The 25,664-nt window shown below is 42.8% G+C and overlaps 1 protein-coding gene across 1 annotated transcript; it reads left to right on the top strand.

Moving 5' to 3' along the window:
- On the top strand, positions 1–24,171 carry TECTB (tectorin beta). The gene is made up of 12 exons (XM_017887110.1): positions 1–74; positions 2,623–2,751; positions 2,903–3,064; positions 3,807–3,997; positions 5,332–5,474; positions 5,580–5,652; positions 12,678–12,781; positions 12,922–13,005; positions 17,014–17,176; positions 18,423–18,495; positions 21,249–21,281; positions 22,408–24,171. The coding sequence occupies exons 3-12, from the start codon at positions 2,989–2,991 to the stop codon at positions 22,455–22,457; spliced, it is 990 nt and encodes a 329-aa protein (XP_017742599.1). The 5' UTR covers positions 1–74; positions 2,623–2,751; positions 2,903–2,988; the 3' UTR covers positions 22,458–24,171.
- The last annotated feature ends 1,493 nt before the right edge of the window (positions 24,172–25,664 follow it).

The following is a 25,664-nucleotide window of genomic DNA, read 5'->3' as shown; positions in this document are numbered from 1 at the left end:
GCTGGGAGAGAGGAAAGGTGTTTATATCCACTGCGACCCAGTCCATGAGTGATCCCTGCCCTGCCAAGTCAGAGGTAAGATGACATTGTTGACTTGCCTGGGCCAAAGTTGGTTGAAAAGAGATATGTATCTGTAGAATCCTCTTGAAATGGAAACAAGTACTCCAACCCATGTAAAAAAGCAATACTGAGGCCAGATATGGTGGCTCACGCCTATAATCCCAGGACTTTGGGAGGCCGAGGCGGGTGGATCCCTTGAGCTCAGGAGTTCCAGACCAGCCTGGTCAACATGGTGAAACCCCATCTCTACTAAAAATACAAAAATTAACCAGGCGTGGTGGTGTGTGCCTGTAATCCCAGCTACTCGGGAGACTGAGTCAGGAGAATTGCTTGAACCCAGGAAGCAGATGTTGCTGTGAACTGAGATCACACCACTGCACTCCAGCCTGGGCGACAGAGTGAGACTCAGACTCAATTAAAAACAAAAAACAAAACAAAAGCAAACCAAAATATACTGAATTGCCAGTTATGAATAATCATTTATGTCACATCAGAAGCCCTTCCTTATGCAGTTGGACTGTTACACTCTTCTGTGGCTTGACTTACCTGCCAAGCATTCTGATTGTCCCTTTTTCCTCCCCTCCATCCCACAGTCCTATTTCTGTGCACTCTCCTCCCCTAGTTCCTCAGGGAAAGAAGCCACATAAAGTGCATGCATCTTCCCAGGACCTGGTCCAGTATACCACAGGGGCTCAATAAATGCTTACTAAAAAAAGAGGGGGAAAGAAACACAGAGAGTTCATGCTAAGCCCCAGGAAAGAGGAACTCAGAGAATTCACACATATTTTCGAGATTCAAGTGTCTTTTTTCTGCTCAGGAATGAACTATGGAGAACAGTGGAAATATGCCAATGTTACTGCTCACAATAGCAAAGACTTGGAACCAACCCAAATGCCCATCAATGATAGGCCAGATAAAGAAAATGTGACACTTATACACCATGGAATACTATGCAGCTGTAAAAAAGGATGAGTTCATGTCCTTTGTAGGGACATGAATGAAGCTGGAAACCATCATTCTCAGCAAACTATCACAAGAACAGAAAACCAAACACCACATGTTCTCACTCTTAAGTGGGAATTGAACAATGAGAATACATGGACACAGGGAGGGGAACATCACACACTGAGGCCTGTCGGCGGGTGGGGGGCTAGGGGAGGGAGAGCATTAGGAGAAATACCTAATGTAGATGACCGGTTGATGGGTGCAGCAACCACATGGCACGTGTATACCTATGTAACAAACCTGCACCTTCTGCACATGTATCCCACAACTTGAAGTAAAATAATAATAAAAAAGAAATATACTGTTTCCAGGCCACAATAAACTTGATCCTACTGTTTAAAAATTTTTTTAACTACATTCTTTCTCTTCTCCCTTTCAGCTCATTTGTTCATCGTCCATAAAGTATTTTGCATATGTGTTTTACAATACAGATATGCCTCCTGCTACATGAATCATAAATCTACAATGAGTCACTTTGTGGTGCATCTAAGGAAAGGAAAAGTAATTCATGGGACACATACATGTTACCGGAAATTGTTAGTTGTCTTTTCATGTAATCTACGTATTTATCTACCACTTACAGTTTACAAGAGCCTTCATATCATTGCTTTCCTACTCTGTAATTTCAGCCCAGAACCACAGCCACCATTTTACACAGAAGGAAACAGAGTTACAGAAACTTTTAATGGCTTGCCACATGGCTATTTCCCTCATTCTTTGACACTATCATTATAAAACATCCCATCAATTTAACAATAGATTTTGAGGAAATAAGGAAATTGTACCGTATTACGTATGCATATTGCTTATAAGACACCTCCCAATGTTTTGAAACATTAAATGATGTGCAGTATCAATAATATATCTGGAACCTTCATGGGAGTAGCATGTTACCTGTTGTTTTCAGTGGGATCTTGTCGGGTGACTAAGGATTGAATTATAAGAGAGGCTTTCTAAGTTTCTTCTTCCAATGTCATTGCTCTGGGAGACTAATAAAGCTTTAGAAATCTCAAGGGTGTACAATTAAAAGTTGTTCTTCAGGATGAAGTTCAAGACACCAGAGTTTTTTTTTTTTTTTTTTTTTTTTTTTTTTTTTAATTAGAGGGAAAAATCCTTTAATGTTTATGGTCACACCCAAACACACACACACATACATATATATATATATATATAGTTATCAGGTGCAACAATGTTAAACCTGAATTTTCTTAAGTTCAAAGTTTAGTTCACCTACATACAAAAATAAGAAAGCAGGAAATAAAGCAAAGAAAGCAAGACAAAAGAATTAAAATTGTCACCTGGAATTGTACAGAAGTAGTTTGCCTCCATTCAGAGTTATTTTGTGTACAAAGGGGGAAAAAAATCAACTTTTCCTCCCAATCTTGGTTGCAGCAGTTAAAAAAAAAAGTTTTTCCAACTCTGTAAAGCAAAAGAAATTAGACTCAAGTAACTGAGCTTCCCATCGGATTACTCTGCAGGCCCCCCTTTTATTCCCCACACAGTGGATAATGCATGCTCATTGTGACTTATCTGGAGCCAGTTTCTTTTACATCCTCAGGCTATATAAAGTCAAACTAGGACTGGGGCAGCAGATTTGGGGAGCATCCAGCAGGCAGCCTCCACAGTCCGGAGAGAATGAAACAGTCGGGAACATGAACAACTCCATGTGTCATTGACTCTTCCAACGGTATGAGCTCCACTTTTTGCCTCTCAGTGCTAACGAGAAACAATTAGAAGTGACACAACATCGTTGATCTCCCTTGAAAATTTCCCCAGGACTATATGTGTGGCTTTGTTCTTCCCTTGATTTTAACTTTTCATTCATGTTTCTGACTTAGAATGATCGAGGCTCAGGCCCTGGAAGGACCGTAAAATTTGGCCAGCTTAGTTTGGACACCTGGCAAAGGCCAAGTTCTGAGAAGCAATGGTGATGAAGGCCTTTGTCCTGTTGGCCATCTTTGCAGAAGCCTCTGCGAAATCATGCGCTCCAAATAAAGCAGGTATGTCCTCGCCACAGTCCATTTTCCTGGGAAGAAAAATTTCCTTTTACAATGCTCAGCACTTCTGTGCTTAACTTGTTATAAAATGCAATGATGGAGCCAAGTAGAAAATACTTAAGTCTCCCCACCAATATCAATCAGACTTTTCCCAGATGGAGCAAAATGTATTGGGATAAACTCGCAGACATTTTTTGGCTACCATTAGAGAATGCTTGCTGTAATTTCACTCTTCTTGCTTACACGCTTCTCTCCCCACATCCCATTTGGTATGATAGTTATATATATATATATAATAAAACATCTCCACTTGTTTTCCATTCAACTATGGAATTTCTATCCTGTGCCCTAAATCAGTATTTCACAATATTATGCATGAAATTGACATTTAAAATGTTTTAAGTTATGTGCTCATTGTGACGGAGATTTTAATATATATTTATATATGTCGAATACATCCTATCTGTGGTTTCACAGATATATTCTTTAAAGTTCCAAATGGACTAATTTTAATTCCATGTTAAATGAGGTGCAGTCATTAAATAAACGCAGCAAAAACTGTAGGAGTGACTCTCCAATGACTGAAGTTTGGGGAAAACGTTCATCACAGCTGGTGAAGAATAGCAGGAAGGTGTTTTTAACCAACTGCTTTTGCATGCTCAGGTGTAGCTGGAAACCACTGTTCTTTATGTAGGTTAGCATGATTACCATAACTGATTTTAAACTATATGTGTGCTCTTTCTAGATGTCATTCTTGTGTTTTGTTATCCCAAAACCATCATCACCAAAATCCCCGAGTGTCCCTATGGATGGGAAGTTCATCAGCTGGCCCTCGGAGGGCTGTGTTACAACGGGGTCCACGAAGGAGGTTACTACCAATTTGTGATCCCAGATTTATCACCTAAAAACAAGTCCTATTGCGGAACCCAGTCTGAGGTAAGACCAGGCCACACAGTACAGAGTTAAGGTAAGGCAACTGGACCCAAGAATGAGATGTCCACCATCCGTCCTTGAAAGGATTCAGAATGTACCCACTTCCTGTTAAAGGTCAATCCTGATTCCCAAATATCCTGGAATGTGAGTGTTATTCAACATCTTATCTTCTGCCTAGTTTAGATTACTCTTTTGGCTTGACCCTTATCCTCCTAATTTGTTGCCAAAGCCAGTGAAGCTATCTTCTAGTAGAGCAAAGTACATTTCCCACTTTCAAGTTCTGAGCCTGTGCTCACAAGCTGCCATCCTTCCTGGATCAGATGGGTGAATGGATGAGCCATTCTCTGCCTGAGACTTTAAAGTGGTGATAAAGAGCCTTTGGAAGGGCAGTTTAGGGAGTGACCAATGTATACCACAACTTCTAACTTGGTCTTGTGAAGTGCGCAGGATGGGGTATCATAAGATAATTATTAGGAAACAGACGCCCTCTTAACAAGTATCATATGACAGATGAGAAATCTGAGACTCCCCAATAAAGTCACTCGTTCAGGGCCACAGAGCCTGTAGGGGTGGAATCACGAAAGGAGGCTAGGTCTCCCAACCCCCCACCAAGGTCTAGCATTCCTACTGCCCTACCTGCCAGAAGCCTGTGTATCTGTCCATCTCAGAGCATGAGAGCAAAGAGCTTCCAGGGCCAGCTCCTCTTTCTGAAGGCTTCACAAGGATTCAGTGGTTTAATGGGAAGAGTCATGAGCCTGATTAAAGACGCCATGTCTTTGAGTATATCCTGGTAAACTACAAATCATCTGTGTGGTCTCAGGTCGGTCACTTTTCAAGTGGATGTTCAAGATCCCCTCTAGCTCTAATATTCTGTGATTTTTGAGCCCAACAAGTCAGAGGAAAGAGTCTCAGAAATCGTGCTTATAGTCAGAAGAAGGAAAGAGCAAAAAACCAGAAGGGAACATTCTAGAAATTGGAGATGGGTGAAACATTCATTTAGGATACCTGGACAGGAGAAATGAAGAGTTGACCTTGGGTAATAGAGATTCTTGAGCCAGTTCTTTTCAGTCAGAAGCCCAATGGGTACACGGAGATGTTAAAGCATACAACATCAACCTAGATTGTTTATAAATACTCTTAGTTGAATAAACTAAGGAACCCTTTACAAAATTATCAGTTTACCCACAGACAAGAAGAGTTGATGCCACTGTCAGTGGCAGACATTCCTGTCTCCCCACTGGACTTGTTTCTGAGCCATCTTCCCGCACTTTTCCCAGAACCCTCATTCCCATTGCGGGGACACAGATTCATCCTGACTGTCTCCTTTCTTTGTCCAGTACAAGCCACCTATCTATCACTTCTACAATCACATCGTTTCCAATGACAGCACAGTGATTGTAAAAAACCAGCCTGTCAACTACTCCTTCTCCTGCACCTACCATTCCACCTACTTGGTGAACCAGGCTGCCTTTGACCAGAGGTAAGTTGCTGTGCGGCATGAAGGGCTGGCTGCCTCATGTGTGTGCTGCAGGTCCTATCAATCAGTGTGTTTCAGTCCTTATGCAAAATTCTCTCCCCTTTTCAGAGTGGCCACTGTTCATGTGAAGAACGGGAGCATGGGCACATTTGAAAGCCAATTGTCTCTCAACTTCTACACTGTAAGTAGCCTCCAGGTTCCCATTACTTCCCTGTGGCCTTTCTAGGAGATGGTGGGATGCTTCCTCGGTATTCAGTCTTCCACAAGCTCTGTGCAGAGCCCCATTCTTAAATTCAAGTTGAAACATAAGCTTTGGTTTAGCTTTAAACTTCTTTAAAAACTAAGTGTCACAGAAAGTCAGATTCATAGACTGGATAGAAGAGCTGAGGTATAAGATATAAGCTATAAGACCAACCTTCCGGCCAGGCACAGTAGCTCATGCCTGTAATCCCAGCACTTTAGGAGGCTGAGGCAGGCGGATCATTTGAGGTCAGGAGTTCAAGACCAGCCTGTCTAACATGGTGGATTCTCATCTCTACTAAAAAAAATACAAAAATTAGCCAGGTGTGGTGGCACGCGCCTGTAGTCCCAGCTACTCGGGAGCCTGTGGCAGGAGAATTGCTTGAATCCGGGAGGTGGAGGTTGCAGCGAGCCGAGATCGCACCACAGCACTCCAGCCTGAGAAACAAGAGTGAAACTCCACCTCAAAAATAAATAAATAAATAAAAACACCAACCTTCCGCAAAGATGTAAGACCAACCTTCCCATTTCACAGATGAGAAAACTAAGGCAAGGTCAACAGACAATAAGACAGCCAATGTCTGATTCTTGGTCAAGATTAGTTTTCACTACAACCCACTCCAGAGATTTATATTTCAGATCTAGCTCTTAAAATTTTTGGCACAAGGTATTGAGGTTCCTGACTGGGACAGGGCTAAAGAGAAGGATTGGGGTCGGCCTCCGCTGCCTAATTCTTTTGTCTCTGAAACCTTTCAAGTAGCGTTTCCTCCTTGCTTAACTTAGGCAGGCTGCCTCTGTTGACATAGAAGTTAAAGGCACACTTTGGTCTCTCTCAAAATAGAGTGCTCCAGAGAAACTAAATATGCAGTGGCCACTTGCCCAGCTGCCCTCCTCTTTAGAAGGGGTGCTTTGTTTCTTCAAACCTGCAGCTTGCACTGAGGACACATGCACACAGAGACACTGTCCCAGCAGACTAAAGGAAGATGTGGGCAGAAATATAAACCTTTGCATAGAACATTAGAGCTAGAGGACCTCCTTGGAAGGGCTTCATGTCCAACCCATTCACTTCTCAAAGGAGAAATATCATACTACCTGTAACTCCATTAACTTTCAACTCTTTAAACTTGCTTAACCTGCTGCCTGGAAGCTATTAGTCCTGCTGAACTCAGAAGGTGAGAGCTGTAAGGGATCCTAGAATAACCTAGTCTGTTTCACAGATGAGGACCAGAAGCCCAGAGAGAGGAAGGATTAGCCTGAGAGACCACAGGTAGTTCAGAGCAGTGGCCAGTCTTGAACACAGATCTCCTAGATATGGTCACTTTGCTTGCTGCAAAGGGAATGAAACTCATTTCAAGGCCCTTTGAAGGCCTTGTGTCTAATTCTGTATTCAAAAATGTGATTCTTTTCATTAAAGAGGGCTCTCCACATTGTGAAAGTTTCAAGATCCCACAAAATCTAGATCTGCCCCTAGCCACATACCACTAGCGGTTAAGTACTGAGAAAAGGAATCCATACAGCCCTTGACCTATAATCGGGGGCTAAATACAGCATGGGCCACCAGGGTGATGATAAGGTGGTGAAACCGCTACAGTCACTGATGAAAGCCATCCGGAGAGGAAAATAGGCTTCCACGCACTGACAACAGTCTCAGGGGACTCCCTGATGACAGGCTGCCTTTGCTATCGAGTCCCTGTCTGGAAGTGAATAATTGTTGTTTTAACCGGACAAAATTATAGATATGATCCCATGAAGGTTTTACAGCAGTAGGCAACACGGAGACACCAGGATTGTCAAAAATCATTGCCCACCATCAGCCTTGTAGAGCTGAGCTTCAGGCATACACAAAACATCAAGTCTTAGAACTGGAATGAGCTTATTTGCTTTTAAAAATAATAATAATAAGAGACATGTCCTCAGCATCCTCCAGGCCATCCTCTGGGCTGGATAGACAGATAACGGGACACCCCCTTCAACAAGTATAAAATTAAGAGTCAAGCCTCCCCTGAGGCCCACCAAGACCCTTCTAGGACAAATAGGCCTCAGCAAAGAAGGGACTGTGCTGTCCTGACACTTCCGTACTGATTAACATTCCCACCATGGGCTCAGTTCCCTATGCCTGACCCATGTGGTTGGTATTTTTTTCTCCCCCCTTCTTCCGCTTTCAGAGAATTCTTATGTGTTTCTGAAGCAACAACTGCTCCCTGCATATATTTCCATCAAATTACCAGAAAGAGAGCTGTGCCCTAGATAACACAATGGAATCAATGCACTGCTAATTGCTTAGGATCCTGAGAGCTTCAAATGCTGGGCTCTAAAAGCACCAGTTCTACTCAGCAGGCTTCCTCTTTCTTTTCTCTCCATCCCCCTCCCACTCACTCTTGACAATATCCCATGGCTGGTATTCCTAGTGAAAAGTTATTTTGACCCTCAATACAAAATAAAGGAAGGTAGTTGGCTTACGGAAACACCCTAGTGCTGTGGTTAAGAAAATGGGCCTTCTCAACAGACCACTAGTTTGAAGCCTTGTTCCATCATTTACTAGTTGTGTGACTTTGGGCAAGTGAGTTAACCTCTCTGGGCTTCTATCTCTGCATTTGTTAAACAGGGATAATAATAGCACTTAACCTATAGGTTTGTTATAGGATTAAATGAAATAATCTTTCAGAAGCACTTAGCACAGTGCCTGGCACACGTTAAGTGCCCAAGAAAGTAGCCCTTCTCATCACTGTAGACTTTGACTCTATTTAAAGTGGAAACTCTGAGGGCTTCTAGCATTGTTACCTTTATAAGGCTGAACATCGATGTCAGTGTGGGATTATATTGACTTTTATTCAGTCAAAACAGTACTGATCATTCCTCTGAGAGAGAGAGAAATGAAAAAGCTTAAGATGGAAAAAATGCAAGCAATAGAGGCCAAAATCATAGACTCCAAGAGTCAAAACAAACCTCCGAGGTGGTGAACCTTGGCTTTCCACCCAAAGCCCAAAACTCTTTTGCAAGATTGCTGTGGGGTGGCCTCCCCGCCTCTTCCAAAGACAATGATATTTGGGCCTTCCCATTTTAGATCAGCTCTGATATCTGACACCCTGAACTCGCGCATGTGTCCCGGTTCTGTCTTCTGAAATAATATCATACAATTATGTGGCTGACAGTCCTCCAAATATCTCCACCTTCTCCAAGCTAAACCTCTTGTCACTGTTGGTGGTTCATTTACCATCCTAGTCACTGTTCTCTGAATATGATCCAGTTGCTCAGTACCTCTATTAAAAAATGAAGCCCAGAGTTGAAGTGTTATATTCTAGACTTTATCAGACCCGTGCAGGCCATCAAGGGTCAGAGGGGACCTTCTAGGTTTTGGAAGATTCCAAGAATGTGTCCTAGGAAAATAACTTTAGGGCAGTTTTTTTTTCGTTACTATTTCACATGGAGCTTATAAGCAAAAGCAACTCCAAGATTTTTCTACATGAACTATTGTTAAGCCAGGTGTATTCATCCTTAACTTGTGACACCGGCTAGTTGTGACTCAACCATTCGGTAAAGTAGTCCCCTCTTACCCACAGTTTTGCTTTACATGGTTTCACTTACCTGTGGTCAACTGTGGTCCAAAAATATTAAATGGAAAATTCTAGAAATAAACAATTCTTAGGTTTTAAATTGCACACCTGTTCTGAGTAGCATGATGAAATCTTGCACCACTCGTTCTGTATTTCCTGGGATGTAAATCATCCCTTTGTCTAGAATATCCACACTGTAGACACTACCTATCTGAGTGTCACTCAGTAGCCATCTATGTTATCAGATCAAACAAAAAAGTAATATATATATATATGGTTTGGTACTCTCTGCAGTTTCAGGCATCCACTGGGGATCTTGAAACATATCTCCTGTGGATAAAGGGAGGTTACTGGATCTGGAATAGGTTTCTAATTTTCACATTATAGAGAAGGTGGGGAAAAATTATTCCAAGCATTGCCTGAGCTGCTGGATGAGAATATAGAGAACTCAATCATTAGTGTTCTGTTTCAGAAATTGAATTAATGGTGCCAGCTCTGTTCTTCACTTTGTAACAGAATCAGGCAGGTTCTTCCATGAGGAGAGGTATTATTCCAATAGTCTAACATTCTGCTGGCTGGTCCCTGGCAGAAAGAGTTGGGAGTAATACCTCTGACAGGCTTGGGGACTACATCAGGGTCCCCAGGTAAGTTCCCATATTTGAAAATGGCCTCTCAAAATATGACAAATCTCAGAACATAACAAGGAACGTTAAAAACCACTGTAAATCTGCCACTTCAACCTGCATATTAAGCCAGTAGATCCCTTATGATTAAAAACTTTATTATCCCATTATTGCAGCCATTTAAATGGTGCAGGGGCTGACAAATGGGAGGAAGCAACTGACTTCTAGGTGACTGAGTCAGGGAGCCCTTGCTGGACTTGCCATCAGTAAAATAATGTCAGAAGCACTAGGAAACGAAAGAGATTCTGAGTCCTCTCAGCAAAGTCTCTGCATGTTTGACATGTGAGGGGTGAAGTCCACTTTATTTATTTATTTTTTATCTTTATTTGTTATTTTTAAGTTTAGGGGTACATGTGCAGGTTTGTTACATTGGTAAACGTGTGCCATGGTGATTTGCTGCACCTATCAATCCATCACCAAGGTACTGAGCCCAGCATGCATTAGCTATTTTTCCAAATGCTCTCCCTCCTCCCTCCTGCCACCTGCCAACAGGCCCCAGTGTGTGTTGTTCCCCTGCCTTTGTCCATGTGTTCTCATTGTTCAGTTCCCACTTATAAGTGAGAACATGCACTGTTCCTGTGTTAGTTTGCTGAGGATAATGGCTTCCAACTCCATCCATGTCTTTGCAAAGGACAAGAAAGACCATTTGACCCAGCAATCCCTTTACTGGGTACATACCCAAAGGAATATAAATCATTCTATTACAAAGATACATGTGACCCAAAGGAATATTAATCATTCTATTACAAAGATACATGCCTGCATATGTTCATTGCAACACTATTCACAACAGCAAAGCCATGGAATCAACCCAAATGCCCATCAATGATAGACTGGATAAAGAAAATGTGGTATGTATACACCATGGAATACTATAAAGTCCATTTAAACTAAACAACCTTGCTGAAATCCATTCCACCTGCCACTGTCTACCTATTGCAGTTCTGCAAATCTCCAGGTCTATGAAACTCGATCTTTCAAACAGTAACCTGGTCTAAGCTTTATTCCTCTATTACATAAAGTCACAAAGGTTATGCCCATTTTGCATAGGAAGAAACTGAGGCCTGAAAGGCTGACTTGCCTATAGTGTGTCCTAAGTTAGCAGTGGGAGCGCAGATTAGCCCAGCATCCCTTCTATGGTAATGCTTTTGTCTCTGAAAGCTAATCCACAGAGCAGTTCAAGATTGTTACTAAAGTTGACTGAACTCAAGACTAAGAGAATGGAGAAATCAGCCTCCTTTGAGTAAGTCAAACAGAAACACTACTGTTACTCCTAACAGCTCACCCAGCATGCCTTGATGAGAATGGTAGGCAAATATCACATATGCCAGGCCAGTGATCAGCACCTGCTGTTCCTCTGCTCAAATCATGGTGTTGACTCCTTATTGCCCCACTGCACTCAGAGTGTAAGATCCAGTGTTTAGTTTTTTAAGGTGTTTTTTGTTTTTAGAGTCTCACTGTCACCCAGGCTGGAGTGCAATGGTGCAATCTTGGCTCACGGCAACCTCCACCTCCCAGGTTCAGGAGATCTTCCTGCCTCAACCTCCAGAGTAGCTGGGACTACAGGGACTACAGATGCCTGCCACCACACCAAGTTAATTTTTGTATTTTTAATAGGGATGGGGTTTTGTCATGTTGGCCAGGCTAGTCTCGAACTTGTGGCCTCAAGTGATCTGCTTGCCTCGGCCTTCCAAAGTGCTGGGACTACAAGTGTGAGTCACAGTGCCCAGCCAGCCCCAGTCTTCTGGATCAGTCCCCCATAACTTCTCTAACCTCACCCAAGCCCCGCTCCCCACTCTCCACCCTCCTGACTCATTCACTTACTCCAGCCACACTAGCCTCCTTGCTGTGCTGCCAGCCACACTCCTGCCCCAGAGCCTTTGTCCTGACTCAAGCATTCTTCCATGGATGGCCACATGGCCCCGATCCTCACTTCCTCCAAATCTTGCTCAAATGTCACATCCTCAGTGAGGCCTCCCCACCCACTGTATTTAAAACTGCAACCTGCCCTTCCTCACACTCCTGATCTTCCTTATCCTGTTCTGCATATTTTACAGCTTTTCTAGATAATGTCCTATGGTCTACAGTTACATATTATATCATTTACTTACTTATTGTTTGTCTCCCCTGCTAGAATATGCCAGATCATTGGAGGCAGATACCTTTGCTTTGTTCGCTAACAAAATCCTGACATAGAGTCCCTCCCAGTACACAGAACAGTGCCCAGTACGTAGTAGCTGATCAATCCATTGTGGCTGTGATTGTTATTGTTGATGATTGTACTGGGAATCAGATCCTACACTTCCCAACCCACGCTGAAATCTGCTCAGGCAAAAAGTAGAAACAAGTGAGTGCAGAGGGGGGTGTTGTATGTACTCAGTCCCTATGTCCTTGGGCGATTCAGTACAACACAGTGCCTTAATATCCCTGAATTTCACTTGCTTTCCATTAGTCAAATTTCATTTGCGTAAATGAGACATACGGTGTGTGCCTCACCATAATGAGCAAATCTAGAATACATGATTATATGACGTCCTCATCCCTTCTAAGACGGCAGAGCATCCTAAAAGATAGAGTTTCTCTGCTCTTGGAGGATCGCTCGGTGGCCTCACCTGCTTCTGTCTTTGGGTTGACTCTCATCCCCACCCCATCCCAATTCATCTGCTCCTGGCAGACCCAGCTGCTCAATCTGAGAGGTCATAATGCCCAGTGTCAATTTCCTTCCAAAGAATGCCAAGTTCTCCACCAAGAAAGAAGCTCCCTTTGTCCTGGAGACATCCGAAATCGGTTCAGACCTCTTTGCAGGAGTAGAAGCCAAAGGGTTAAGCATTAGGTAAGTACATTTCCTCCAAGTTTATATGTTTAAATGCAAAGAAATAAAAAAAAGACTAGCTGACATACTTTTTAATCATCAGATGTTTGCAGGCATAAGATTCTCTGTTTCAAAGTGATGCCATTTTGTTTTATTTCCAGGTTTAAAGTGGTCTTGAACAGCTGTTGGGCCACCCCCTCGGCTGACTTCATGTATCCCTTGCAGTGGCAGCTGATCAACAAGGGGTAAGTACACTGTCTAGAGACAGGGCTGAGCAGTGGAACCGGGCATTTGTCGGGCTACTTTGCTCTGGCGTGGCAAAGCTTGGGAGGAAGAGGTGAAGCCTGCTGGAGTTACATCAGTGACATCCTCTGTGGCTCCAGGCAAAGGACAAATACTAAGAAACAGGACATAGTGCATTCTAGGGACTAGATACTGTTCTGAGAGCTTTACCTTATATCAACTTCTTTAAGCCTTACAACAAGGAAGGTAGTTTTACTATCATCCTCATTTTACAGATGAGGATACTGAGGCACAAGAGAGGGTAAGGTCTCATAGTAAATGTGTGTGTGTGCGTGTGTGCGTGCATGTGTGTATGTGTGCAAGAGGAAGTGAGCAGGCTGAATTCAAATCCAATTATTCTGACAACAGAACCACGGTGATGATGGCTAAATTAAATAAACCATATCGAAAGCTTAGCTGATGGTACCTGCTAGATAGTCCAACCACTTTAAATAAGATCATTGTTTTTATTACTAATTAGGTAGATAACCAGGAGCTTTTACAATCTGGAGTAAAGCACTAAAGTAGTACTAGAAGTGCGCCCTAGAAAAGCAGTGCTGGAAGTCACACACAGGATGGTTTAGAAACATGCATGGAAGGGAGAAAGACCAGATTACAGGTCCTGGCAGCTATTGTGCAAGAGTGATAAGCCATGAACTGCTATTGTAGCCAAGTGAATGAAACAAGGTAATAAAAAGTAGGGAGACGCTTCTACAGGAATGAGAAAATGTAGGAACAAATCAGATAGGAGGTGGACGAAAGGACAGTGTGAGAAACATGGGGAGTAATGGAAAAAAAATGGCTTTGTGTTCTTAGATCTCTGGACTACGAAGCTGAGGAAGAGTGTTTGGGTTTGGCTGTTGGAGAAGGAGGTTTTTGGATAAGGAAATATGGATTCTCGCTGAACTCACTAACAGACATGTTAAGCTTCAAATGATGATTGCCCAGAAGTACTTAGAATTGTACCATTGGAAATCAGAGGAGAGACAGAGCTAGACAAGAGATGTGGACATCATGCACATAATTAGCAGTAAACAAAGAAGAGAACATTCTCTAAACACAGCACATAACAGACCAATGTGCCTGTGTTATTCTCAGAACCCATCAGGCCAAGGACAAATTAATGTCAAGGATAAAGATAATTAGATAACTAAAGTGGAGCTATTTTAAACCTTTATTTTTATTTAGCAAACACTTACACAGCTCTTACAATATACCAAATATTGTTCTAGGTAGGTGTATTACAAATATTAATTTATCTAAATGTCATTAATTAAATCCTCTATAAAGTAGATAGTATAATAATCATTATTTTATAGAGGAGAAAACTGAGGCACAGGTCCAGAAACATGCCCAAGATATGGAGCTAGTAAGGAGAAGGCCTGGGATTCATACTCAGTCAGTGTTACCTCCTGAGTGGTCTGGACAGGACAGGATGGCCGAGGCATGTCTACGCAGCCCAGCAATGCCTCCTGTAGAGATGGCAGCTTAATTTGGGTGTTTACTTCACATCTGCCATTGAGTGATTCAATTCATTTAGCCTCTGTTAGCAATGGTGCAATTAAATGACTTCAGGAATTCTGAAATAACTTATTGACCTGCAGAGACCTGAAATTGCTATCAGGCACTGGGAACCTCTCTCAGGCAATGGTCACACTAGGCAAAGGCTTCTGCCACCCCTGGAATCATCTCTCTGCAGGGAGTTCTAGTGCTGTTGCTGTTGTTCCCATCTGGCAGATGTGCAAGATGGCTGAAAAAGGGATGCCTGTGGCTTTGGGTGGTCTGCACAATTGTCCTCAAGCTCTAGTGTACACACAAACTGCCTAGAGTGCTATTACATATGCAGGTGCACTGTAAACCTACCGGATCAGAAGGACTCTGGGGAAACCCAGGGAATCTGCATTTCAGCAAGCCAGATGTAAGACATCCCGATCCATTTCTACATTCTTCCTAATTGACATGGCACCTCGAACTTGGAGATACATGCACAAAGTTCAGTGTCAAAGGGGAGAATGGAAAAGTCCACTCCCACAATCTCCAGATGATTTTTGCTCACACTGGGCCCCTTTGGAAAAAACCCCAGTTTACAAAAGTTCCTGGAGAGATGGTAGAAGATATATCATCAGGAATTTCCCTGTACACATGGATGCCCTGAAAGCAGCAAACTTATCTCAAAGAGCAATCCGACATGGGAAAGGAGGCTCGTGCAGAGAGGGCATAAAAGCCTCCTGTGGGCTTCCACCATCTAGAGGCAGCTGCCACTGAAGTGTGGGTACTGCAGCTGGTGCCAAGAAGCAGCAGTGCCAAGGCATCTAGACTTGCCTATTTTTTGCCTCCTCCCCACCCCCTGACAAAGCTCTGCTTACGTTATTTTCCACTGGCTGACACCATGCCTGGGGCACTCTGGCTGCAAAGAGCTATTTTAAGAAATCCCATCTTGAGTTCATATGAGGATCTCGGGTTTATTGACAAAATGATCCTACAGAAGTATTGTTTCACAACTTGGAAAATGCCCCAGTTTCATCACTGTTCAGAGCCCACCACACACAGACCCAGCTCTGACCCCTGGTCCAGATACAAAGGTACGGCATTCCCTCACTTCACTCCCTCACTCTCACACTTGACTTCCTTCGCTCCTGCCTTTAGCTTGGCCCCTTGTCTGTTTCTGAGGGAATGCGGGTGGGGTAGAAAACATCGTGAAGGTTCCCTGGGGTAACTGGACCACTCTCTGGCATGTGTGCCGAGTTTACAATACAGGAAGAAAGATGCTTCAGTGTTGCATTAATCTGGGGCCTGCTGTGGTGCTGTTCAGTGGTCTGACACTTTCGTTACATAGGCCTTTTCCTGCAGAGGGACAGACACTGGTACCCCTTGTTATCTGCAGATAACAAACCCCCACGAAGGTGTGGGCTTCTTTGTACAGTCCCAAGAATGATTGTGTCTGTTTCCAACACCTAGTTAAAGGAATGGCACTTAGGTAATCAGTCTTCGTTAAATGAAAAAGTATGTTTGCTGAAACCAAGATATCTTAATGTTGGCACCTTGACATTTGGGGTGGGACCATTCTCTATTGTGGAGGCTGCACTGTGCACTGTAGGATGTTCAGCAGCAGCCCCGGCCTCTGCCCACTCACTAGATGCCAGCAGCACTTCCCCCAGTCTGGACAATCACAGTGCCAAATGTCCCCTGGGGCACAAAGTGGACCCCCGAGTGAGAACCACCCGCTTAAACAAATGTCCATCTGTGTCATTTTTTTTAACTGAATTATTACCTTTGAGACTTTGGAATATTATACAAATATCATATTCTCATTATAGAGAATCTGGAAAACACATAAAATACAAAGAAGAAAACCAAAATGTCTGTAATTTTATCACTTTGTATCAGCCTGTGTTAACATTTAGACGGTATCCTTCAGTCATTATTTCTGTACTTATATTAAAAACATGACCACATTTTTACAAAGGTAACTATGTAGATATATATAATTTAAATAATATACCATAAATACAAATTTTCAATGCAAAACCTCACAATTCACACACAGAAATGTGTTGGGTGTGACTTGAGCTTAGGCAGCTGTGGCAACAGGGGCAATGCTGCTCCTGGTGCCATTGCCCTTACTTTGTATATCCCTCAAGGGCTGGACATATTCCAGTCCTCAGAGGGCCTTACCTCCCAGGGATTTGCTTTCTTTGGGACACAGGTGCAACTTACTAAAAGTGTGGCTCTTATAAGTCACTCCCCTCCCATTGTACCTTGTCTGTAGAATGCGGATAGTCATACCCACCTCCTAGCTCATCAACTTGACCTCACAGTTGTGAGGATCAAGTGAGGTGCTGCTAATCAAAATGCCTGGGAAGGTTAGAGGCCATATAACCACCTCAGGAGCTTTGTGTGTAAATTGCTCAGCAGCTCTTGCTAGAGTTCCAGGAGGTGACAGTTCACTCTTCTTTCCCCATCTGCCTCAGCTGCCCCACGGATGAAACCGTCCTCGTGCATGAGAATGGGAAAGATCACAGGGCAACCTTCCAATTCAATGCTTTCCGGTTCCAGAACATCCCCAAACTCTCCAAGGTGTGGTTACACTGTGAGACGTTCATCTGCGACAGTGAGAAACTCTCCTGCCCAGTGGTGAGCTGTCTCTCTCCAGGAGGAAAATGTTACCCAAAGGGCACCAGAATTGGAGGAGCTGGAGTTTAAGTGGGGAAATCATAACCAGGCCAGGGAAGCTGTGTGCTGAGGGCATCTGGAGGAAATGGCACTGGGTGTAAGGGCAGATGCTCACGGGGGCAGATGCTCCGGAACCTATCCGCCCTGCCTCCAACAACCCGCATGGTCTGGCATGCGTCACCTAATCTGCCGGGACCTGCTTTCTCATCCTTAAGTAGAGTGTGATCAGTAATGATGGCCTTTCCCTCATCAGAGAGCAGTGTCGGTAAATGAAAGTGATAACAGACATGGAAATACTTTGAAGAAGTGAAAAGGGCAAGGGAAATTCAAGGTCTAGGTGGCAGGGACAGACTGTGGGCATAACTCAAAGGGTGAGTGCTTTTAGTCTTGACTGCACAGCCCGAGGGTTCACCTCTGTGACTTCAGAGAGATGCTGTAGAAAATTCCGACACTGGGTCATGGCTGATTTGACCATTGTGACCTGACAGGCTGTGCTTTAACAAGCCAGCAGTCATCCTGGTGCTCACTCAAACCTGAGAACCACCACTTAGACACAGACATGCCAAATCTCAAAGTGTTCCCCTTTCTGGTCTCTTTCAACTGGAGACCTCGGTGTTTCCAAAGAGGCTGCTACCCACATAGCCTATAGTAACCAACAAAAATAAGGTCATAATCTCTATTGCTATTGATTCATTGGCCAGACAATGGTTCTTTATGAGCACAAATAGCAAAAGGGAAAGAAACCAGAGAGTGCAGAGCCAGGGAGAGGAGGGGAGAGACATTGTACAGTTGATCAAAGGATAAGTATCGATGCCATATTTTTAAAAAGAAAGAAACGAAAATGAACCAGAATACATTTGCAAGTGTCCGCTTCTCTAATTATATAGTGGCGAGAGTGATAGTAAGTAAAACCCTTATCAAAGGAAACGGTATCAATCCCTTCCACACTCAGTGACCTCTTCCAGCAGGATTCCCTCTGGTTTGAAGAGTTAACAAAGTAAAGCTTTCTTTTTGAATTCAAGTTGGAGAAGGGATGAACAGTATCTCTCTTTTTTTAAAAAGTAACTCATATCTGTTGACTGGGGAATTGTGGCTCCATCCCATTTGTGACCTTTTTAAAATGTCTTTTCTTTCTCTTTTCTCCCCTTTGCTCACTCATCATCCCACCTTCCCTGCTTCTCTCCCCTCTGCCTCTCTGGGTCTTCAGACCTGCGATAAAAGGAAGCGCCTCCTGCGAGACCAGACCGGGGGAGTCCTGGTCGTGGAGCTCTCCCTGCGGAGTAAGCGTCTCTGTTTTCCAAACGGTTGAGTTCACTCTGGGCTGCAACCACAGGCACAGCCGGTTTGAGCATTTTTACTGAATTGCCAAACCAGTTGTGCCTGTGGGCACAACCTTTGCCTGCTCCTGGAGTCTTCTAGCCAGGGGTGGGGAACAGCTCAAGCCAAACGAAGGAGTTGAGGTTTGTTATCTACTCTGGAAGTTCTATCTGCACCCTAAATTCAAATACCCCCAAGGAATGAGGAAGTGCTAAGCTTCCAAACAGAGCATGCAGTGAACAATAATAATAGAAAATGAGATGTCATGGGGCCGGGCATGGTGGCTCATGCCTGTAATCCCAGGACTTTGGGAGGCCGAGGTGGGCAGATCACTTGAGGTCAGGAGTTCGAGACCAGCCTGACCAACATGGTGAAACCCCATCTCTACTAAAAATACAAAATTACCCGGGCTTGGTGGGGCATGCCTGTAATCCCAACTACTCAGGAGGCTGAGGCAGGAGAATCACTTGAATCTGGGCGGCAGAAGTTGCAGTGAGCTGAGATCACCACTGCACTCCAGCCTGAGCAGCAAGAATGAAACTCCGTCTCAAAAAAAAAGAAAAGAAAGAAAGAACGACAGAGAGAGGAAAGAAAGAAAAAGAAAGAAAGAAAGAAAGAAAGAGAGAGAGAGAGAGAGAGAGAAAGAAAGAAAGAAAGAAAGAAAGAAAGAAAGAAAGAAAAGAAAAGAAAAGAAAAGAAAAGAAAAGAAAAGAAAAGAAAAAAAAAAGAAAGAAGGAAGGAAGGAAGGAAAGAAAGAGGGAGGGAGGGAGGGAAGGAAGGAGGGAAGGAAGGAAAAGAAAAAGAAGAAAGAAAGAAGAAAGAGAAAGGAAAAAGAAAGAAGGAAAGAAAGAAAGGAAAGAAAGGAAGGAAGGAGGGAAGGAAGGAAGGAAGGAAGGAAGGAAGGAAGGAAGGAAGGAAGGAAGGAAGGAAGGAAGGAAGGAAATAATATGTCATAAGAATGCCATGTGCACGTCAAAAAACCTTTACTGAGTATCCAGCGCTGTCTGGCCTGGGCAGGGTGCTAGGATTTCAGAAATAAATGTGACCCACGCAAGCCCTGTCCTCAAGGGATTTACTGTCTAGCAAGGAGAGAGATGTTAGACACTAAGGGAAAGAGAAATTACTGTTAAGGGGGTGACGGTGGGCTGGTGCCATGGTTGCACAGCTGATCATCACTAATGTGAAAATCCAAAATCCGAATGCTCCCAAATCTGAAACTTTTTGAGTACCCACATGATGCTCGAAGGTCATGGTCACAGGAAATGCTCATTGTAGCACTTTAGATTTCAGATTTAAGGTTTTCAAGTTAGGGATGCTCAACCAGTATAATGCAAATATTCCACAAAAAAAAAAAATCTGAAATCTGAAACATTTCTGGTCCCAAGCATTCTGGATAAGGGATATTCATCCTGAACAGAGCAAAGGGATTCAACCTAGTGCAGAGCTTTGCAGAAGAGCTCTGCTGACAATCTCCAAGTGAGACCCGAAGGATAGTGTGACATGAAGGGTGGGCAAAACCTGTGGCAAGGCAGGAAGCAGTAGCGGCTCGATCTTAGAGGACAGTCACCAAGCTAAGGCCAAGGGCCAAGGGCCAAGGCCCAGGTGCCACCTGGTTTTGTGGCTTGCAATTTAAGAATAGTTTTCACATTTTTATATGGTTCAAAAACAGAATCAAAACAACAATATTTCGTGACATGTAAAAATTATATGAAATTCAGGGCCAGGCTTGGTGGCTCATGCCTGTAATCCCAGCACTTTGGGAGGCCAAGGCAGGTGGATCACCTGAGGTCAGGAGTTTGAGACCCAGCCTGGCCAACATGGCAAAACCGTGTCCCTACTAAAATACAAAAAGTAGCCAGGAGTGGTGGTGCACACCTGTAGTCCCAGCTACATGGGAGACTGAGGCCAGAGAATCACATGAACCTGGGAGGCAGAGGTTGCAGTGAATAGAGATTGCGCTACTACACTCCAGCCTGGGCAACAAGAGTGAAACTCTGTCTCAAAAAAAAAAAAAATTATATGAAATTCAAGTTTCAGTGCCTTTAAAGAAAGTTTTATTAGAACACAGCAACACTCGTTCACGTAGATACTGTCTACAGCTACGCACTGCAACTACAGGGTGAATTTGTGGCAGCAGAGATGGTATGGCCTGCAAAGCTGACAATATTTACTATCTGGTTCTTTTCAGAAAGCTTACCAACCCCTGCCTTGGAGAGAAAGTGCTGTGAGATGAAACTCTGTAAACCCCCAGTATAAACTGTCTGAAAGGCAATGGAGCACCTGATAGTTTAATCAGGGGAGGATTGTGGTCAGGTTTTGTGTTTTACTTATTTATTTATTATTTATTTATTTACTTATTTATTTTTTGAGACTGAGTTTCGCTCTGTTGCCCAGGTTGAGTGCAATGGTGTGATCTCAGCTTCAAGCAATTCTCCTGACTCAGCCTCCTGAGTAGCTGGGATTACAAGCACGTGCCACCACACCCGGTTCATTTTTGTATTTTTGGTAGAGACAGGGTTTCATCATGTTGCCCAGGCTGGTCTCAAACTCCCAGCCTCAAGTGATCCGCCCACCTTGGCTTCCCAAAGTGCTGGGATTACAGGTGTGAGCCGCCGCCCCCAGCCAGGTTTTGTGTTTTAGAAACATCACTCTGAGACTTCTCCTTTCCATGATCTTTTCTTAAACTTTCTGCATTCTCTCTCTTTACTCACTACAGGCAGGGGATTTTCCAGTCTCTATAGCTTCTCAGGTAAGGAAAAGAGACACTTCTGGGATTTCGTGGGGCTGTGCTGTTAAAAGGCAGTGAGTATTTTAAGAGAAGCTTAACTTTGGCCCCAGCAAAACTTTTAAGGATTGAAAATTATAGTTTAAAGCACACCCGACTGGGGCAGAGGGGGCGAGATCAAGAGGTCTCCCTCTGACCAGCCCCTTAACTCTGAAGAGAGGGAGGAACTGAAGGTAAATTGGATGAAGCAGAACTGAACCTCACTTCCCCGTCTCAATAAAGCCATCCCCAGATGGCTTCCCTTGGGTTCCAGCATTTGGAGAACAACATTTTCAGTGATGTGTTCATTCAACAAATATTTGGATTCCTGTTACGGCTCTGTCTTTCATTAACTGAGTGACCTTGGGCAATGACCTCACCCCTCCATACCCCAGTTTCCTCTGTGGAATTAGGCTAATAATTGCCCCTATCTACATGGCTGTGGTATAGATATTTAATTACAGCTAAGGGCACTGAACGATGCCCAGCAAACAGCAAATACCCAGTCAGGGTGAGCCATGATCATGATGACTGTACCAGGAGCTGGTCTTGTGGCTACTGCCGTGAACAAGGCAGACAAAGCCTCTTCCTTTGCTAGTATGTGTAAAGTATTTGGAGTACAATGGGGGACGTGATTTAGAGAGTGGCCAGGGAAGCCCCTTAGAGGAAGAAACATTTCAGCTAAGACCCAAGATCTCACCTCAATACGAAGGAAGCAACTACGTGAGGAGATGGGGTAAGACAGTTCATTTATTCATAATCTCACAGCCAGATTTTGCTCTCATCATTACAGGAAAATCATGTAAATCAACTTCTAAAACTCCAGTCCTAGATTCTCATCATTTTTAAGTTCTCTAGTGAAAGCCCTAGAGTAAAATGTACCATCACTGATTTCTATTTGTTAGAGGTCCACAACCTAGGTTTATCTGTCAGGTTCTTTGAACTGATAAATGTGAGCTACAGAATCCCCAAGAGATGAACAAAATCGACTTTGTCTAAAATGTATGGAATTTTATGAAGACCTCTGAGTTGACTCTTGTTGAGCTAATTCTTTTGTTAACCCTTTCAGAACTGTCTCTGAGTGCCATCTCCCTCCCCTTCTGGTCCACAGATGTTCTCCACCACCTCATCATGATGTTGGGGATTTGTGCCATATTATAGGAGTTAGCCACGCGCTGCCACTCCTTCACCCATAATCATCCTCAGTGAATGACAAACACGTTTATTGTGCTGCCAAAAAGAACAAACAGAAGACCACATTGTTGGGGAGCAGAGAATAGCACTTTGCCAAATATGCGCTCCAATCATTTCTGTGAATTCGGTGATGCTTTTTTCTTTCTAAGAAAAACTTAGGTTATTTCCCATGGCCCTTAGATCTCACAGTCCTTCTAAAGCTGTGGGAGGAGTCTCCTTTCTCCATACTCAAGTCAGGGCTGCAGTGAATTCTTTTGAAAGCTATTTTAACTTTAAAAGGTTAGCATACCCAACCAAGTACCGCTGAGCATTTTGAAAAGAATATAGGGTGCAACTACAAAGTCAATGCTAAATACAGAACACACATTAATAGCTGACTTTGCCGAAAAGGGGCTTTGTCATTGAGGCAGTATCATTCTACCTAAGGACCAGAGCTGAACTCCCAGTCAGGGGGTTCCAGCCTTTCAACTGATGACATGGGAGATGATGTGGGAATCAGAGTGGAATACAATAGTTTCGCTCAAACCTAATTATATAAAGGAAATGGATTCTTGAAAACACCTAGTACTGACCTAATTTGTATGTATTATACCATTTGTTAAATATATAAACATGATATAGGTATAAACTCTGTGTTTTTATAGCAGATATATACTTCTAAAGTCAAAATAAAATTACAAAGTAAATAGAAATATTTGCAAAAAGAATAACCACAAGAAGAATACAACTCACATTAATTTAACCTAATAACATGGCATTGCCCCAGTGAAACCGCTGCTGGAAACATGACTATAAAGTGACTCCAACGACACAAGTGTTGTGAGTTTGGTGACTCAATCCTACAAATAAATGCCTTGTGACACTCAATGCTATTTTTCTCTATTTGCTCTACTAAAAGGTTTTCATTGATAAGAAATAGTCTGATCTCATTTAGTTTTCACTTAAACATCGAAGCTTACATCTGGTTTTGTCTCATTCACTTACGATGATTAGAATGAAGCTAACACAAAATCAGAAACACAAATGCAAATGTGGCCAATGAAATTATGCAGTAGCACATCTTGGTAACTGGCCACCCCAGTGATCCAGAATATGCCCATAAAAATGATTGACACTGTCAACAAAATACAAACTGAAATTCTGGTAGAGAATTGGCTGGATTGTGATAGGAAAAGGCAGAGTTCTAAGTTCTCAGTTTAGTAAAGACTTAATTAGGAGGCTTATAATTTGAAAACAACACGTGCGTTTGTCTCTCTGTATTTAATGTATTTGAGAAGTTTTGCAATCTGCAGTTTGATGATTCTTTTACAACTTGTGTTAGTGAACTCAGAAATTAAACTAGTTATGAAATCTCCAGATACATGAAGTATATGTTTGTTGAGTAATAGGCTAGAGTGAAATGACTCAATCTAGTCTAGACTTGGTCCCTAAGCTGGAGTTCCAATGAGTTTAGGATCTCTTCTTTCTGTAAATTCAGATTTTTTGTAGTCAGGAAAAACAGAAGACATATTTTATTGGTTCTAGTAGAAAACTCTTAAATAGCATACTCATAGCCATGTTCAAATCCTTTGCTGTCAGAATAAACCAATGTTCTATTAGTTTTGCTGTATTTCATCATTGTGTTTTATGATCTTGTATCTCTACCTGGTGCTATGGAATAAATAAAATGCCTTAAAATAAACAACCTATGACTACAGTTTACAGTGTTAATATATCATGTTGATAGCTAATTCCTCAATTCTCCCAGGGGTTTCTACAACTAGAACTTCTTAGACTCGCATGTATGCCACAGACTTTTTTTTTTTTTTTTTTTTTTTTTTTTGGAGATGGAGTCTAGCTCTGTCACCCAGGCTGGAGTGCAGTGGCACGATCTCAGCTCACTGCAAGCTCCGTCTCCCGGGTTCATGCCATTCTCCTGCCTCAGCTTCCGGAGTAGCTGGGACTATAGGCGCCCGCCACCATGCCCAGCTAATTTTTTGTATTTTTAGTAGAGACAGGGTTTCACCATGTTAGCCAGGATGGTTAAGACATTGATTAACATTTTGGGGAAAAGGTCTTTGGGTCATCCCTGCCTATAAAGCCCAAATGTCTCTCACCAGCAACTGGATGTGTTTTGACTTGACATTAACTAACAGCCTCATGATGTTTGATTACCCTTCTTCTCTCATAACTTCTCCTTTGAGAAAATAAGATAAAGTACTCTCAAAACAATCTCTTGTAAATTCTCATTAGTTCTAAACACAATAGAAACATTAAGAAAAAGAAGAAAAGTAATTCTCCCCTAGGTATCCTTAGCTGACATAGAAAAAATACTGAATATAGATTTAGAAAAGTGTTCTTATCAAAAGTCTTAGTTGTGATCCATAAAGACACTCTCGCTTTCTCCTTCTCCATGTACATATGTGTGTGTATGTATGCATGTGTGTGTGTATATATATGAGGGTGTGCATATATATATGTGCATGTGTGTGCATATGGATGTCTGTGTGTGCACACATGTGTTTTTGTGTGTATGAGTGTCTAGATGCCAAATGTTTATGTTACGATGTTCAATAAGAAAGGCAGAACTAAATCTGCATTACAGGAACATAACTTATGTAAGTATATGGGCTAGGGCTGGAATAAAAAAAAGACACACACACACAATACAAAGACATGATAATAATAGGCAACTGCCTTACCTGGCCTCATTCCTTCATCTGCATATTATTTTCTAATGTTCTTTTAATATCACAGTGATGGACTGCTTAGTTACTGCTACGCTTTTGTGTATAGCTCTATTAGTCCTTAATATTGCTTTATGCAATGCAATTATGCTTTCTTCTCCCTAACTAGACTGTAAGCTAAAGATCAAGAGAAAGTTTATATTCTCTTGAGTACCCCAGAATGGCACAGAGTAAGTGCTTAATAAATGCTCCTTGGATTAAAGAATGTTCACATGAATAGGTGGACGGGTGGATGGATGAACGGATGGATGGATGGATAGATGGATAAGTGGATGGATGGATGGATGGATGAGGACTATCCTAGCTCTCTAGGAGGCCTCATAGTAGAGGTGGCCTTGTTTCCTTTCATGGTTGAGCAAGGTGTTTGGAATCCAGAGCCATTATCTCAAGAAAAGGAGTTATGGGGAATGAGAAGATAAATTTGGCCTACTGTCTCCACGCTAAAGTA

The sequence above is a fragment of the Rhinopithecus bieti genome, unplaced genomic scaffold (genome assembly GCF_001698545.2).
Source record: "Rhinopithecus bieti isolate Rb0 unplaced genomic scaffold, ASM169854v2 scaffold_13348, whole genome shotgun sequence".
Lineage (NCBI taxonomy): Eukaryota > Metazoa > Chordata > Mammalia > Primates > Cercopithecidae > Rhinopithecus > Rhinopithecus bieti.
This window is presented reverse-complemented; position numbering and strand designations above follow the sequence as displayed.